The 17,881-nt window shown below is 42.8% G+C and overlaps 1 protein-coding gene across 8 annotated transcripts in view; it reads right to left on the bottom strand.

Annotated features, from left to right (window-relative positions):
* MSRA (methionine sulfoxide reductase A) overlaps positions 1 to 17,881 on the bottom strand; it is a 368,941-nt gene that overhangs the window by 161,198 nt on the left and 189,862 nt on the right. For all 8 annotated transcript variants that reach the window (XM_064368780.1, XM_064368782.1, XM_064368783.1 and 5 more), the window contains one exon: positions 17,052 to 17,171. In XM_064368780.1, coding sequence (XP_064224850.1) covers positions 17,052 to 17,171 — 120 coding nt within the window. The remainder of the gene's footprint in view (positions 1 to 17,051; positions 17,172 to 17,881) is intronic.

Here is a 17,881-nt window from a genome sequence, read left to right as displayed (position 1 = left end):
GATAATTTTCCTAGATAGTAAGCCTCAGGCTGGGGTCAGAAAAAACTGTCACTGGCAAAGCCCAAGCCGGTACACAAAGACAAGAGCACCTGTGTGGGACAGTGGATGACCACAGCCAGGTAACAGAACTCGCATGAAGTCAAGGGACCATCTACTAAAGTCATCGGAAGCACAAAATGACCAACACAACAAAAAATGAGATGCCAAAACCATAAGTACAACCCAGCATCAAGGTCAATAGAAGCAAGTGAATAAAAAAGGTGTGAGTGCCAGGATTCGGGCATGCAACAGTCCACACTGACTTTCTAGGAGAATATCAGGACTAACAGAGCCTGCTGTGAAGGTCTGCAATTCACCTTCCCAGAACCACTCTGGTCCACCAGTGCATAAATATCTGAACGTGCATAAACACCTTCCTGGGATGATGCAGCTTCTTTTCCTATCATGGCAGAACCCAAGTCTTTTAATAGAATGAATGGTGGTTAGTGAGGCACCAGGGTCTGAGAACAAGGCTACTGCCTGTCTACAGGTGATGAAGACCATTAACAAGTATCAACGCCTGGTGAAAGAAGCTGTTCAGAGAATGGAAAGACAAGCCACAGACTGGGAGGGCACATTCTCAAGTCACGTATCTGATAAAGGACAAAATAGTCTTAAATCTCAACAATAAGAAAACAACAACCTAAATAAAAAATGGGCAAAAGATCTGAATAGACACCTCACCAAGCAAGATATAAAAATAGCAAATAAGCATATGAAAAGATGTTCCACATCATACGTCACTAAGGAATCGCGAATTAAAACAATAAAGAGATACCACTACACGCCTATTAGAATGGCCAAAATCCAAAACACCACTACCACCAAATGCTGGCAAGGATGTAAAGTAACAGGAACTCTCACTCACTGCTGGTAGCAAAATGGTACAGCCATTTTGGAAGACAGTTTGGCAGTTTATTGCAAAGCTAAACATACTCTTACCATATGATCCAACAATCACATTCTTAGATATTTGTCCAAATGAGTTAAAAACTTATGTGCACATAAAAACCTGTACACAAATATTAAGAGCAGCTTTGTTCATAATTGCCAAAAACTGGAAGCAACTGCAATTATTTCAATAGGTGAAGAAATAACCAATGATTCCTCCAAACAGTAGATTATTACTCAGTGATAAAAAGACATGAGCCATCAAGCCCCAGAAAGACATGGAGTACCCTTAATTACATATTGCTAAGTGAAAAAGGCCTATCTAAAGATGCTACTGACTATATGCTTCCACCCATTCTGGAATCACACAACTGCATGACATTCTGGAAAAGGCAGAACTATCAACAGGAAAAAGCTAGTGGTGGCCAGGGGGTTTGCAGGGGTGGAGAGATGAACAGGTGCAGAACAGGGAGCATTTAGGGCAGTCAACTATTCTGCATGATTCTATAATGGTGGATACACGTATTATACAATTGTCAGACCTACAGAATGTACAACACCAAGAGTGAATGCTAATGTAATCTATGAACCTCAGTTAATAATAACGTATCAATATTGGGCCATCAATAGCAAATGTACTACACTAATATAAGATGTTAATAGCTGGGAAAACGTGTGTGTGTGTGGCAGGTGGTAATATGGGAACTCTGTGTACTTCCTGTTTGCTTTTTCTGCTTAAACCAAAAATTGCTCTAAAAATTAAAGTCTTTTAAAAAAAGTTTTTGTACAAATGAATGTCTTGCTTTCTTGCCCAACCTGGTCTCAAACTCCTGGCCTCGAGCGACCCTCCAACATTACCCTCCCAAAATGCTGGAATTATAGGCATGAGCCACCACATCTGGCCTTAAAGTCTATTTTTTTTAAGTAATAGATTATATACACTTCATGAAGACAGAAACTATATTATCCTGTTCACCACTGTATCTGGTCCCTAGCATGGTGACTTTGAAATAACTGGTGATTAATTTTTAAAAACTTTAAAAAAAAAACACAAACGTGTACCTATACTAAAAGTATATTAAACTGTTGAGTAAATAGCAACTTAAAGACACAACAATTCATCCATTTTTACCATCAAATAAAAAGGTAATCAATACCATCACAGCAGACTATAATTTTTCTTGTGGTACACTATTACAGCAACCTAAACATATCAAGCAAGAATTATTTTAGTTTTAGTTAATACTATTTGGTTATTAAATGACAACTCCATCTTGTATTTTACACTCATTCTGAAAGCTGAACAATATTTTATAAGTAACTATTTCCAAGAAAGTTATTATTTTTCACTTTGTGCTTAGACTAAAAATTCAGTGTTTAGAAAATTTATTTCAGATGTATTTTCAATATATATAAAATATCCAAATGCTATTTTCCTCTCCACTGCTCTGAATGTCATACAATTACAACATTCAGAAGTGACATAATTAAAGTCAAGTCTTACAAAGATTAATTGAAGATAAGTCCTCTAACAAAAGACATTTCACACACACACACGTACAATTTCCTTCCTTTCTTTACTGAATCTAATTTGATTTTTCTTTCCCCACCAGTGCAAACTGCTGTTCACTCCCCCTTCAGATCAGGGGCACCTGTGTCTACCTCTGCCCAGGTACACTGTCACTGGGTCAACCTGATACGTCCTTGGATTTCCTAGCAGGCATTTGTGGTCCCTGGGTAGCCAATTTATGCAATGACTTGTCCATCTGTTGCCCTAACTCCAGGCTACGTGACCAGTCCATCTGTGCCTGTTGACTGCATGCTGCCTCACTTGTGTACGTGTGCCACTAGAGTCATGGGGTGTCCTGTCCCCCGCTTCCTCCTCCTCTCTCTGTGTCCTCTATGGAAACTTTGTTCCTTCCCTGTTCTGTCCATCTCGGGTTCCTGCAGCTTTCTCACTCCACTTTCGTTGCTATACAGGATGCCATGCCCCTGTCACTGGTCACACATGGCGGCATTAAACAGCTCTTCCATACTTGTCATGTGAGATCCCTCATCCAGAATGGAGCTTTTATTCTGCTGCAACTGGTCCAAACGGCAGGGAAAGCCTCCTGTATAAATGGCTCACCCACACACAGCCACTCATTTCCTCCCTTTCTTTGCCATTTCTTCTGACAGATCATATTGTTATTGTGAATCCATTTTGTCTTACAGTGTTTATTTCCCATCCAACTGAAATGACTTGGTTGTGTTTTCTTTCCCAGAACTGCTCCATCTGATGTGTTCTCAAGGACACAGGTCCAGGCCTCCTCTCTGGAGCATCTGCGCTGAGGTCCTCAGAGGGCGTGTGACAAATCAGAACTGTGAACGGCAGAACGCCCATCAGGGAGGGCCTATAGATGGGGTGAGGGGGGCAGAACCCAAGACAGGAACACCGGCAAGCTGGGTGGCATCAACTGCCATGGATGAAGCCGAGAAGAGCAGTGGTCCCAGCCTACAAAAGCAAAACCAGGTGCAGGGAAGCTGATGTCCAGGGCAGGGTGGAAAGCACAGCTGAATCTCTCCCCCGCATGCCCAGACCGCTTTCCCTTCGTCCTGGGTTCCCTAGGATGGTCTACCTTCCTGGAGTGGAATATCAACATATTACCTTCTGAACTTTCCCAAATGTCCAGACAAATACTTTTCACCTAGTAAGTACTCAAAAGAAATGGGAATAAGGAAAGGGAGGAAAAGAGACTTAGGAATCCCACCCCCCACCCACAGGAGCAGGGAGAGGGAAGAAGATGACTCCAGATCGGAGAAGGCCGTGGGTCCCTACACATCTGGCTTCACCACAAAGAATGTCCTTTAGCACCTGACTCTGATTATCAGTAGCATTCCTTTGACCAGCCTGTGAATTAACTCTTCTTGTTGTAATTGGATTCTGTTTTATAGGCTTGATGTTTACAGAAAACCCCAGGTATGATAAAATTGCATTTATTTAGCCTCTGGGGGCATTCCAGAAACTCTCTCTGATACATTGTGTCACCTTGCTACAGCCCAAAAGATACTGGAGTTAAAAATTCACTCATCTTTGTAGGGAGTGGCCATAGATCTAAATCGATTTGTTTTCAGGTCATTGAGAACTTCACAAGATTTGACAAGGTCGAAGGCAACCAATGAACATGTATATCTGCTTCTTCTTCCATTTTTTTTTTTTTTTTTTTTTTTTTTTGAGATGGGGTCTCACTCTGTCACCCAGGCTGAGTGCAGTGGCGAGATCTTGGCTCACTGCAACCTCCACCTTCAGGTTCAAGTGATTCTCCTGCCTCAGTCTCCCAAGCAGCTGGGATTAGAGACGTGTACCACCACGCCCGGCTACTTTTTGAATTTTAGTAGAGATGGGGTTTCGCCATGTGGTGGCCAGGCTGGTCTCGAACTCCTGACCTCAAGTGATCTGCCCACCTTGGCCTCCCAAAGTGCTGGGATTACAGGCACCCAGAGCCACCGTGCCCAGCCATATACGTGCTTCTTAAAAAGGTCTTAAATAACTGACGAAGCCCTCTGCTGAACAATATGGGGGAAAACCTGGTTTCACCCAGACCTCTGATCTTTAAACCATCAGGGAAGAGTTGCCACATGAGAGGAGGAAGCTATTGTTCAGAACTTAGAAGAGACTTTGGACTTTTCTCGTGGTATTTTCTGACTCTTCATATGATCAGGAAGCATCGTGCAGGGCTTACAAGAGTCCCCGGGCCTTCCAAGACTTTCCAGTGGGATCCTCAGGCACAGCCTTATTTAACGCATGAGGGGACCTGACTACTCTATACAGTTGGCATTGATCAGGAGCCTAGTGAGAGCAAGGCCTGCTCCAGGTGTCACCAGAGTAGGGAGATGAAAAGACACAGTCCCTACCCTCAAGGAAAATCTCACCTAGCAGGACGGGAGCCTTTACGTAATTACAGGTCCTGCTTCCCAATTAGCCGGTGAGTCTTAGCAGAGTGTTTTGTCTTTCTCACTTTGGGAGGGTGTTGTATGTCTCACTGACAATGGAGTTCTTTTCATGGTAGTGACATGTACTTTCTCATTCTCTTTGAGAGAGATACAGCATAGAAGTTCAAAGCAAGGACTCTTGACATAGACTGTCCCTGCGTCCATTCTGGCTCTGCCACTTACTAATTATGGGGGTTTAGACAAGTCAGATAATCTCCCTATGCCTGGATTTGTTCATTTTAAAAGCAGGCACACTAGCCTACCCCCTCCCTATCTAGCTGTTAAGAATATTGAAGAAGTTGTCACATGTAAAGAACTTAGAATTATGCCGGGCACTTAGAAAGCACTAAAACATATTAGCCATTATTTTCTATCTCCAAGCTCATATGTAAAGGCCAGCAGCATGTGTATGTGGCAATCTCATGATCTAATCTCCTGCTTCTTAACAAGACACGCTGGTGTTCACCTCTCTGCTGAACTGATCTGGCTGAAGAGATCAGTGGCATCAAGGATGTCCTGCCAGAAAAATAAAATTACATCCTAGGTAAGAGTGAATTCTTGGACCAAGGCAAGTCCCCTTCTAAATGAGACTCTGCTCCTCATCAAAGCCTTGGGCAATTAGTCCAAAGACTGAGACAAGTGCACTTACTTAATCTCTGTACTCAAATGGGAGGCCACTGAGGTGCCGTAACTGAAAGTAAATGAATCACCTGAGATCAGGAGTTCGAGACCAGCCTGGCCAACATGGTGAAACCCCATCTCTACTAAAAATACAAAAAATCAGCCAGGCGTGGTGGCAGGTGCCTGTAATCCCAGCTACTCCAGAGGCTGACGCAGGAGAATTGCGTGAGTGTAACAAATGCATCACTCTGGTGGGGATGTTGATGGTGGGATGGTGGGGGGTGGTTATTCTCTTTACTTTCTGCTCAGTTTTACTGTGAACCTAAAACTGCTCTTTAAAAAAAAAGTTTATTAGATTAAAAAATTAAAATTCTTTTTTAAAAAGAAAACAGCATCCTCCTAATGCCCACCCCGACTCCAGCCCCCAGTATGTGATTTCACCATTTTACTACCTGACTCTCAAATGCAGACAGATGACTTTTCCCCAGAGCATTTTCAAACTAGCAAACGCAACCGAACACGCCTTAAACAAGGTGACAGATTATTTTCTCTTGTGCACAAAGACATACAAGTTCAGGCACCTATGGCTTTTTGTCAACCCATCCTTCCAGAGTCAAGCAGGTCTGCTGAGAGGGGCACTGTCATGACAGTGGCCAGCAGCTCCTTACCTGCCAGGACCAAGGGGGAAGGGACAGCATTATATTAAATACACTCAGGGAGTCAGGCTGAAATTGAAAATGGAAGGAGCACCAGTCGCTGGGAGAATGGGATGCTATGGGACCTTGCTGCGAGACCAGGAACCTGTACAGAAAAGTCTCTGTCCAGGGCTCTGAGCCTGCCAGGGTGTACCTGTAATGAGGCAGAGAATTAAAAGACCCCTTCTCTCTGCACAGCCTCCTCAACAATCCTGTGGGTTTCTGTCAGCATCCAAAGTGCACCCTTGAAACTGGCTAGTGATGAGCGAGGTGTGGAAGGCCTTCTCATTTTACTGCGTGTTTCAGCCCAGAGTTAACTTGGCCCTTATCCTCAACTGCTTTACAGACTAAGCTCCTGGGGGGTTTTGAGGAGGCACCCTAGGGCTAGAATATTGAGGACAGTGGTGGGGGAACCCCCCTCCCAATCAGAGCATCTTGGACACTGTTTTAATAGACGTCTGTGCAAAATTTTTGTCTGAAGAAAAGATCCTAATGCCTAATAAGTTTCAAAAAAACCACTGGAATAGATGACCTCTAAAGTCCATCCAGCTAAAGAAAATAAAATTCCATGTGTAGATCACATCCACCTAAACAGTTCCTGACTTCTGGCTTATTTTTTATAAGCGATTTTCACAACTCTAGCACAGTTTAATGTTTTTAAATTATCCTAAAATGCTCAAGAAAGACATGTGAAAATGCATTTATTGGAAATAAATGAAGGAAAGGCTTAGAAGGAGACAGTCTTTTTTTTTTTTTTTTGAGACGGAGTTTCGCTGTTGTTACCCAGGCTGGAGTGCAATGTCGCGATCTCGGCTCACTGCAACCTCCGCCTCCTGGGTTCAGGCAATTCTCCTGCCTCAGCCTCCTGAGTAGCTGGGATTACAGGCACGCGCCACCGTGCCCAGCTAATTTTTTTGTATTTTTAGTAGAGACGGGGTTTCACCATGTTGACCAGGTTGGTCTCGATCTCTTGACCTCGTGATCCACCCGCCTCGGCCTCCCAAAGTGCTGGGATTACAGGCTTGAGCCACCACGCCCGGCCAGAAGGAGACAGTCTTAAATGTAAACCCTGTTTTATTTTCGGTCCCACCAGCAGAGATTGTCAAAACCTCTAATGAGCCAGGTGGCACACTGGGCAACTTTCTAAGTGTCCCTGACCCCCAGCACTTTTGTAAGGGGGGAGCATTGATACTGCTCTATCTATGGGCCTGTGACAGAGATCAGCAGGTGGAATGAGCTGTGGATTACAAACTGGCCAAGAATAGAAACTGCTATTGTAATACCCAGTGAGAGCATTATGTTTTCAACTGTTCTTCTAAACCTATGATGTGTACCATGTGCTAAGTCACCAGTTTCTGTGACTTCTTTTAAGCCTTGTAACAATAAACCAGAGTGGAAAAACCAACTTACCCATAACTAGAGGAAAGAAGAAGAAATAGAGGGGAGAGGAGGAGCAGGAGGAAGAGGGAACGTCGAGAAACAAAGAGGAAGGCAACAACTGTAAATAAAAGGGTTCAAAACATGTTGTGGGTAGGTGATCACCCTCATCAGAATGCTCCAGCCAGAGACGCGACGCTAGCTCCCATTTTCAAAGAATGAAGACACTGAAATCAGTTCTGTCCCTTGGCACTCCCTGAGAGACTTCACAATTCCACGCATCAGAGGCCAGGATTTATTAAGCAAAGCTTCTCCTGCAGCTGAGGGGCCTCGGTGGTTTGTAAATGACTCCCAGGCTGAAGAGACCCCGCCAGATCGGAGGCACAGCCCCAGCAAACGACAGAGACCTCTTCCCAAGCCTCTCTGCTCACGTCTGGGTGCTTCACTCCCATGACGAGCAACCATGTTTTTCCCTCGTTGCATTTTTCACTTGGCAGATGGATGGGCCAGTAATTGACCCAGATACTTATTTTTAATGTAACTTAGAAAAAAAAAAAAAGAAAGCTTTATTCTAAGCCTCTAAAAATTGTCAGTCATTATGAAGTAATTAAGACCCAGCATATTACATAAAATTCCTAGAGAAGCTCAACCCCCTGACCCCTCATAAGGTTATTTTCTCATATTACATTATGGCTCCATTAGATGTGATTTGAAAACATCAGTGTGGGCACATTCATCAATTGCTTTTGCAATTACGTTTTAAGAACTGCTTGCTATAGCAAATTCCTCTTAATCTCCCTTCTAAGTCTTTGAGAATATAATCCTAAAACAGTGAAAGAATAACCTATTTCTAGTGTTGAATGGGTATAAAGGATGTTTTTATTATTGTTCCTTTCCATTTATTTTCCACTTAAATGCCCATTTGAATTTTACCACCAGATATGCTGAAATATTGACACATCTAACTACTTAAAGTCTGTCAGTCTGTTGACCTTTGACCGCTGCACCTGTTCCCCAGCAGTGATTAAAGGTGTTCAAGGAAAGAAGTGGGTTGAGCAGCTAAACAAGCTATAGAATATTAAAATATCAAGGTCATATGAAGAACACATGTAGCACATGCAACAGTCTTCAGAGAATCCATAAATCATCCAAATTCATTCACCCCTTGCCCTTCAATAACCAAAAACAGATTTTGACATTATCGAGTCTTTAGCCAATGGCCCAAGGAGGAAGGAAAGGCCCTAAATGCCTCCCTTTACCCTCTGAGGACAGCAGTCTTGTGGGGCCCTATGTTTTGCTGCTTGCCAGCCTTCAGTTATTTGAAGCTAAAGAAAATCCTCATCCTCTCTGATGTCTAATGCTAGATTTAAATATCTGGGCAAACTCAGCATACCTCTAGCAAAATGTGCCCATGTCTACTTGGTTTCAACTTTGAACTACCCATCAGCATGCAGGTTTCATACCTACGTATGACCTACCACATGATTTTGTCCAGATACTGCCAGAGAGCCCTCATAGAGTCACTTGAATTTTAGAACCAGTGGATAAAGGACCATGCAACGGCAAAAAGCTGGTCTGAATTCAATAGCCCTGGCTAAGTGCATGTTTTACTTATCGCAATGCCATCACCTCTGTATATTGAAAACCGGAGCAGACGTGCACCAGGTTATTATGTGTAAGGTCTGCAGGCCACGCTTGGTGGACAAATCAATTTGCAGACTGCTTGCCCCGACTCTGCAGGCCCGGGAAGTCCCCAGCCCAGGCTGGGAAGTCAATTTGCAGAAGTTTGAAGGGAGGGAGTTGAGAAGCAAGGAGACCACCCCCCCATTCAATGACTTCTTTTCCCAGTCCTAAGTCCAGGGCTCCTGCAGGCACTCTTTATTGTCACGCCCTCAGCTCTGCTGCTGGCTGTCACGGACAGGACTTAACACGTCTAGCAGACACAAGACTTATCTATCAGGCAACCCCAGGACTCAATATTAGGGGAAACAAATCCAGCCTAACAGAAATGATAAACAGAAACCAAATGACAAAACTCTGATCTCTTCAAATCTTAACATTTCCAATTGCAAAGCCACACCACTCTGAATGCTTGACTGTCAACCTCACCGAGAGGGGCAGAATGGGTATACAATTCATACTTCCTTTGGGGGTTCAAGCCACACTGTGACCTGGGAAGACAAGTACATTTTCAACCCTTCTACTAAAATTTCTCAAATCAAGTCATCTCTCTTGGCCTCAGTTCCCTTACCAACAAAGAAAGCAGTCTCAGAGGTTTCCCAACATTTTTAAAGAACTTTTCAAAATAAGGTTATTAGTCAGGACATCAATACATAATACAGATGAAAGCTGTGAATAGGCTCTCCAAGCAGCTTGAATCTTATCCAGTTCAAACGTCACTACCTCTGGCGTTCCTGCAGTAACTTTCTGAAAGTCTGAGCCTTCCATGGTCACCTAGTTTGAAAGATGCCATACAGGAAGATGGTTAAAGCCCTTCTGGGTCTCAAATGCCTTGACCTCCCCATGACCTATGCCCCTGACTTCTGATGTTAACCCTTCAGAGGGGTGCTGCTAGTCGAGAAGCCAAGCTTGCTGTTTCTGGTGAGTGAGGTTTAGAATAAACAAAACCAGCTGTTTTCTCATTACCTATACTTTTTCCATTCAGGCAGTGGGTGCATTCACTGAACTAATCTGTCTTGCATAGTTAAGTGGATGGGGCAGTGGGGGAGATGGGTTGGGTAAGGGGTTATCTTTGGTCCTAAGGGTGTAACTATGAGTCAGGGGTCTCTGCTCTCAAAGCCTGCTTTCTACCACTTAGTTTGAGAGAGCTAAGCATTTTTATCCTGTCTGCTACAAGTTTAAGGTCCAATTTTATGCCTAAAATAAAAGGAATAAAAAGCGATCAAATTGCTTGTAGGAAGAACTGAACACCAGAATTCTCGCATTTTCAGGAGTATGTCAATAACTTAGTAATTTACCTTGACTGACATTGAAATGAGTACAATAAGACTGACTATGCACTAAAAAGAGATTTAATGCAGTCTGCAAGGAATTTAGAATGAGTTTTACATTCCTTGATAAAATCTGCTAATAACAGAACTCATCCCTACTTTGAAGAAGAATGGGATCATTCATCTCATGTAAGATACAGAGACATGAGCTTCCACCCAAACACTTCAGAAATTAAATCGAACTTAAAAAAAAAAGTATACTGACTTGTTTTACATTAGTGAGGAAATTACTATTCCATGCTTAGTTAGAGCTCTCAAGCATGAAGGAAATAATCACATGCATTTGGAAAAGCAGGTGACATGACCTCACTTCCTAAGAACACAGACGAAGAAGAGAATGGGTTCCGTGTGCTGTGCCAGGCACACTTGCTGCAGGCTGGCCCAGGCCCTGCCAAGCTATGCTTCACGATCCATCGTGTTCATATTTAATGTGCCCAAAAGTTAGGGAAGCAGAAAGTGTATATCCTAGATTTTATAGAATACTCAGATTTGAAACAATTTTATTTTCAAATAAGAATCCGACCACAACTTGACTGGCTTCACAGAGCAGCACTGCTCCATTTCACAAGAGAGGAAATGGGCTCAGGGCATGAGACGTAAGCTCCCAACAGTAAATATTTTAGGTTTCGCAGACCATATAGTCGGTTGTACCCCCAGCCCTGGAGAGTCACATCGGGACTCCCACATTCCACCCTTCCCACACCTGGGCTCCTCCTCGGAACCTCTGCTGAACAGCCGCTCTGAAAATTCACCGGAGTATTCTGTTGATAAAGAAGTCTCTGGGCCTCAGATTTTCCATGGTGCTTGTGTAGATCTTACTGATGAGGAAAAGTTGTGCAGCTCCTTTCATGCTTCTGCTATCAGTGCCACTTGGCTGTGCAGATTTCTAAAAGCTTTTGAATAGACTAATAAACATGGAATTGTTCTGAACATCTGTAAGCAAAATATGAAAAGATATTACCGAGTGAATGAACATCCTGGGTTTTCTTGCCAGAAATGGGGTATTTGTATATTAGGCTAATGCACTGAAATTAACCCAGAATGCTTATCCATTGCAGAATGTCTTTTCAGATTTTCATCTGTACAGTCCTTATTATAAAATGTAAGAATAATTCTCTATCAGAGTATTCAAGAATCTGAATAGCTCAATTACTTCTAAAATCAATGTAGTAAAGCAACAGCAGGCCAGTTAATCAGCTGGTTTGCATAACAACTGTTTGAGGGAGTGTGTGTGTGTGTGCATGTGTAAAGAGAAAACCAATGTCAGCCCAACCCCTTAAAACAAATGTGAAAGATCAAGCTTTCATCTGACTGCAGAGAAAATTCTGGAAGACAGAACTCGTATTCTTCACATCACAACCAATCTTCCCCTAGGACCCGGTACAATGCCTTGCATGTGGTATCCTTCCAATAAGTGGCATATTTAATTGTTCAAGAAAGCCCACCTCTAAGTGCGGCTCTTCATAGCTATTCCAGACCAGGTTCTGGGTTCTCTAGTGCCAGCCAGACGCTGAGTCTGAAACACAAATGGATGGGTGAATCTTTGGACATCATTTTAGGTACAGAACAGTGGCCACTAAGACATGAATTACTTCTCAGCACGACTCTTAGAGACAGATCAGAAATGAATCAGAACAGTGGCCCATCAGAGGTCTGCTGGCCATGAGAGACGCTACCTTGCGTCCCAGCCAAGACTGGGTGCCTGGTGCAGAAGCTGGTGGTGGGTGGCTTTCAGAGGGGTAAGAATTCAGGCCTAAAACATCTGGGAGAGCAAAGTTTCTCAGCCTGTGCACTACTGGTTCAATGCTTAATGAACCTGAGATATATATCTCGGAGTGGCATTTTATTGAATTAGAAGTGAGAGTTAGAACTGTCTGCCTGACCAATCTGATTTCACTGCATTTTCTTTCTGTAAATAATCGCCACAGGAGGACAGAAGATTAGAAAGTTTTACAGAGTATGGATCAGAATACAAGGTTAGTGATAAAACTTAAAAGTGCCATGGTGTCAGGCTCTGTGGGTCAGCCCAGAACATCCGAGAAGGTGGCCAGGACCTCCCCTCTCCTGGACTGTCCTGGCTCACCAAACTCCCACTGAGGCCTTATGTTCCTTTTACATCGTCAGGGCCTTCCACTATGTTACTCTGAAATCCTACAGACACAGATATCAATCTCTCTTCCAAGTAACTGTCTATCTTGACTGATTCAGTACAGGCTGATTTTATACTGCCATTCCCAATGGGTAACTTTATTCCAAATTCTTAAGAGACCGTCTCCTTGTATTCTCTACACATGTGAGGTGCAAGTGGCACCAGGCAATGGAGATTGCCCACCACGAACAGCTCCATTAGTGAGCCCACACCAGGGACACCTCCTCTCTCAGCTACTATGAGAAGCCATGCTCTTTTCTACACGCCTAGTCACAACTCCAGTTTGGGGTTCAGAGTCCCTGCCCTATCAGTTTCCACAGGGAAATACCATTCAGACATGAATCTACACCCTCTCTCTGGATGCACACTGCTTCTACAAGCACGTCCACACTCTCTGGCTCACTCCTCCCCCGTTGAGGCTGTGCAGACCCGATGGCACAGCAGGGGTAGCAAATGTGAGCCGATGGTTCCTTGGCCTGTGTTCACCCACCTGTGTGCCGAGACAATGCTTGTGGAAGCTCTGATGTGTGTCCTCACATGAGAGGTTGAACGGAGCACCGAGGTAAAGCTGGCACTGTGGATGCTGATAACCCCTCCTCCCATATTTCTGGCACCTGCCCCAAGAAACCACATGGTACCTTAGGCTCAAGTGTAATGCTTTGTGAGAGAAGGAATTTGCACACAATCCAAGTCCCTATGCTTCCTTTCTTGACAAAATAAAAGTAAAAACCTTTACAAAATATTCACAGATTGTGATCAAAGTTTTACAAATTTAATTGCAAGCCCAAGAGAAAGCAATTTTGAAATTAATGCAAATACTAGTGTACAGACTAGTATTTCTCCCACACTGAACCTCAGCAATTACTATGCATCTTACCAGGGCCTTGGGTTTTTTTTTTCTTCTTCTTCTTTCAAGTCAGACCCCTCCAGGGCTGACTTGTTCAGCAATGCTTTGAGCACCAGAGGCTTCAGAGGGGAGGCCTGCCAGTGTAACCTGCTTTCTGTCTCCCCCACCCCTCTCCTCGGTCAAAAATCTTTAATTAGCTGGTTACCATAATTACTCTAGCTAGGGACCTTATTTGTTCTCCTTCCCCGTTATTCCCAGGGATCTGAAGTCTCTACCACTTCTGTGCCAGAGGGACCTTTCCATCATAGCTCCTCTCTGCCTTTTTGTTTTTCCCTTTTATGATCAGAACAAAAAAAAAAAAGCCTAGGGAAAGAAATCATCTCTCCTTCTGTGTCTGGGTAAGACCCTATAACTATCTCTTTCCAATCAGGAACAAGTTTCCATGACAACCATGCTTCCCAATGCTACTGTTAACTTAGCAGGTAGTGTTCATGTCAAATCGAGTTCTTTACCAACCTCCATGGTTTCTGTACTTTGCCACAGCTACAGGCCTCTAACATACCAGCTGTTTGCATTAACTGGTTTGGCCTGTTTTCATTCTAAACACAAGAAAGACAAAAGGGTTTCCTTGGCATTCTCCTTAATAATTTAAAAGCGCATCAATATAATAAAAAATATAGCAGAAGGATAGATATGAAAGAGAATTTGTGACTTGGTGGAAGGAAGTGCAAAGGGATAAATGGAGAATGGCTGGGATATAATGATGGCTGAGAGCCTTACACCATAGTCAATGACATAGACTTCCAGCTGAGAGTTAAGGAGGTAGGGATTCCTGCTAGGTATGACCTTGGGTAAGTTATTTATCCTCTCTGAGCCTCAACACTCCCTCTGTAAAAGACAGAAACTGACATACTTTATGGAACTGCTTCAAGAAAAGCAAAGACAGAAAAAGTACTTATTAGAGTGTCTTGCATACAGCATGAGTTTAACACATGGCAATTATCACGTTGTTATTAAGGCAAAGAGCTGAACTGAAAAGGGTTCAAGCAAACAAGCAATCACAATATTCTAATTGATTGTTAACATTTTACTGGTTGAGGAAAATAGGTATAAGCAGTAGATATTTGGGGATTTTCTTAGCAACCTTTTTCTCTTAGGCCATTAAGTCATGCCTGGAATTACAGGAAGGAATCTATTCATTTCCATTCCTAAGACTTGAGAGGATACACCTGGGTGATCTCCAGGATTCATTTGAGTCTATTTATAGCTCTGCACAGCATTTAATTTCAAAATAGGAGTAAAAAAAATAGATTACCATTAAAATATTTGTTCATTACACCATTCTCCATACCAATCAGAATATTTCAATCCTTCTCTAGAGGCAAGAAAAACAAGAATATGCACATTTTTATGATATTTTCATTGTTGTACAGCTCAAATTTTATTTCAAAATAGAATTCATATTGTAGCAAACACATCAACATGCTCATTATTCACCAAGCTCCCACACTCCAAATTTTCCCCTCCATCATTCACCATGCCCTCAGAGGGCTGAGAGCATCCTCTGCAAACCACACCTATTAAAGCCTTTATTTTTAAAAGATAAAACTGTTTACATGTTTTTTACACCCCATTTCCATCAACATGGTGGACTATATCTGTAAGGCTGGCTGCCTCCCGGGGCGTTCGGACACGCCCCCTCCCCTCGCCGGGAGCTCGGAAACGCCCCCCCTCCCCTCGCCGGGAGCTCGGAAATGCCCCCCTCCCTTGCGGGGAGCTCGGAAACGCCCCCCTCCCTTGCCGGGAGCTCGGAAACGCCCCCCTCCCTTGCCGGGAGCTCGGACACGCCTCCTCCCCCCCCCCGGCCCCCCCGGGAGCCCGGGAAAAAAGCCCCATCAGGACCTACCTGTTACCATTTTGTCCCATCCAGGCTCCACTCCCTGCCTACTATTTTGTCCTATCTGGGCCCCACTCCCTTCCATCCGGGTCCCACTCCCCTCCATTTTGTTTCATCCAGGTCCCACTCCTCTCCATTTTGTCCCACTCACCTTGGGCATAGCCAATCGGACGCCTCCCCTCCCTATAAAACCCCGTGCCTGAGAGGAGTCCGCGCGACTTCTCCGGCCCCTCCTGTCGGGCCGCAGAAGGTCGTCCAGGAGCCTGAATAAATTCCCTTGCATTGGATTATTTTCGTGCTGGCCTCAGTTTCTTTGTTCCGTCCTCGGCGAGAACAGACCTTACGATATCCAGATACTCCCTCCCTATTAAGACCTCTTCAGATGGTGAATATAATTTTTTAGAAAAACATTTCACATGCTATCTGAGCTGGCAGGAAAGTAAAGGAAATCCTGAAAGGTCAGAAACAAATCCAGACAGGTAATTTGGTATTCAAGATAGAATTTTCCATGAGGGCATCTACCTATACTGTTAGCCTAGAGTAGAGGTCAGCAAATTTTTTTCCTGTAAAGCACCCAATAGTAAATATTTTAGGCTTTGCAGACCACATAATTGGTTGCAAGCACTCAACTCTGTCACTGTGGCATGGAAACACTCATAGATAATATGCAATAATAATAATAATAATAATAATAATAATAATGAGCACAGCTGCATTTCAACAGAAATTTATTTATATAGATAGATGGCAAGTGGGATTTGGCCTATGGGTCATAGTTTGCTGATCCTTGCATTATAGCAGGGCTTTCAGTGTTTTCCTTTCAGAAAATACAACTAGTATATGACATGTTTGTCTCATGTGGTAGATTGTTACAATAATGGTCCCGATTCTTCATACCTCCCTATATCATTGCCTTTGGGGAGCCATCTCATACTGAATCTTGACTAGATCATATGACTTGCTTTGGCCAATGGCATAAAAGTGAATGTAACACAGAGAATGGGGCTTGTCCTTTCTTGCTGCTCTTAGGTTCTTTGCATCCAGCACCATGTGAATTAGCTCAGGCCAGCGTGCTGAAGACATATGCATAGTCCTTCTTGCCCATTACCCCAGCTGACAGCACTAACCAGCCGCCAGCGCCAATTGCCAGATCTATGAGTAAAGCAGCTGAGGCCAACTAGCTCCCAGGCAACCCACAGGTTGACCTGAGTCACATGAGCAAATCCAAGTGTGGCAAGCAGAAGAACCATGAAGCTGAGCTCAGCCTCAACTGCTGATCATCAGAATCACAAGCTAATAAAATGACTGTTTTAAGCCACCATGTTTTAGAGTGGTTATTCCACAGCAAAAGCTAAATTAAATGTTTCACAGGAAGAGTAGCATCTTCTAAACATATAAAGTGAGAGGCCCACAAGTATATTTACAAAAATAATAAAGATTGAAGAAACACTTTTGAAAAAACATATTGCCATTTTAAGGCACCTGTCAACCAACAGTAGAACAAGCCCTCCCTTGTTTCTCCTAGTAATATAACAAAGTAAATTCTTCCTACCTGAGTAGACTTCTTTGTAAGTAGGATTTGAAGTATAGCCTCCTGCAAAACCAACTTGAGTTGAGTATACTCCTTTCAAGACCCAGAATTTCCTTTCAGCTCCCCAGAAACAGCCCATTCCTTAAAAAAAAAAAAAAAAAAAAAAAAAAAAAAGGAAAGATACTGATTATTCAAAACAAAGTGGTCATTGCACATACGATACCTGTTAGACGAGGAAAAAAGAGTTGCTCCTGTCATTTGATAACCAAAAATGACTAAGATTTTATCTTTTAAAAAAGGAGAGTTCTTAACATTAGTAAATAACTTTATTTACAGTTATTTGCATAGAATATCTTTGCTTTAGCTGTGCAAAAACTTAGAAGGCCTCAAATTTAATGGAGTTAGTAAATCTACACATTTCCAAATAACATGGTAGAGGGGTAACTATTTTCCTATTTCCACATTCAATTCATAACTTGAAATAATAAAAAATCTACTGAGTGATCCACTCCCTGGTCATGTATTTTTAAAAAAATATTTTAACAAAGAAGTATAGCAAGAGGTTATTCATTTTAATGGGAAAACTTCCAAAATCAACATACATTTATGCATATTTCCAATTAACAATGTCACATATATGTTTAGTTTTTTAAATTTTTTTAATCACTATAAACTTGCATGTGATGAATCACTGCTTACCCAAAAGTATGTTTTTCTGAGTTTTCTTTCTGAACATAATGAATGTAAGAGAAAGGTGTAGAGAGGAGGAAAAGAATGACAACAACAAACAAATAAACTCGTAAAAGCAGCATTCCATTTGACCAGCAAACATTGTGTCTATACCAGTAGTA

Source organism: Aotus nancymaae, unplaced genomic scaffold (assembly GCF_030222135.1).
Source record: "Aotus nancymaae isolate 86718 unplaced genomic scaffold, 86718_ANA_hifiasm-v0.15.2.pri h1tg000079l, whole genome shotgun sequence".
Lineage (NCBI taxonomy): Eukaryota > Metazoa > Chordata > Mammalia > Primates > Aotidae > Aotus > Aotus nancymaae.
This window is presented reverse-complemented; position numbering and strand designations above follow the sequence as displayed.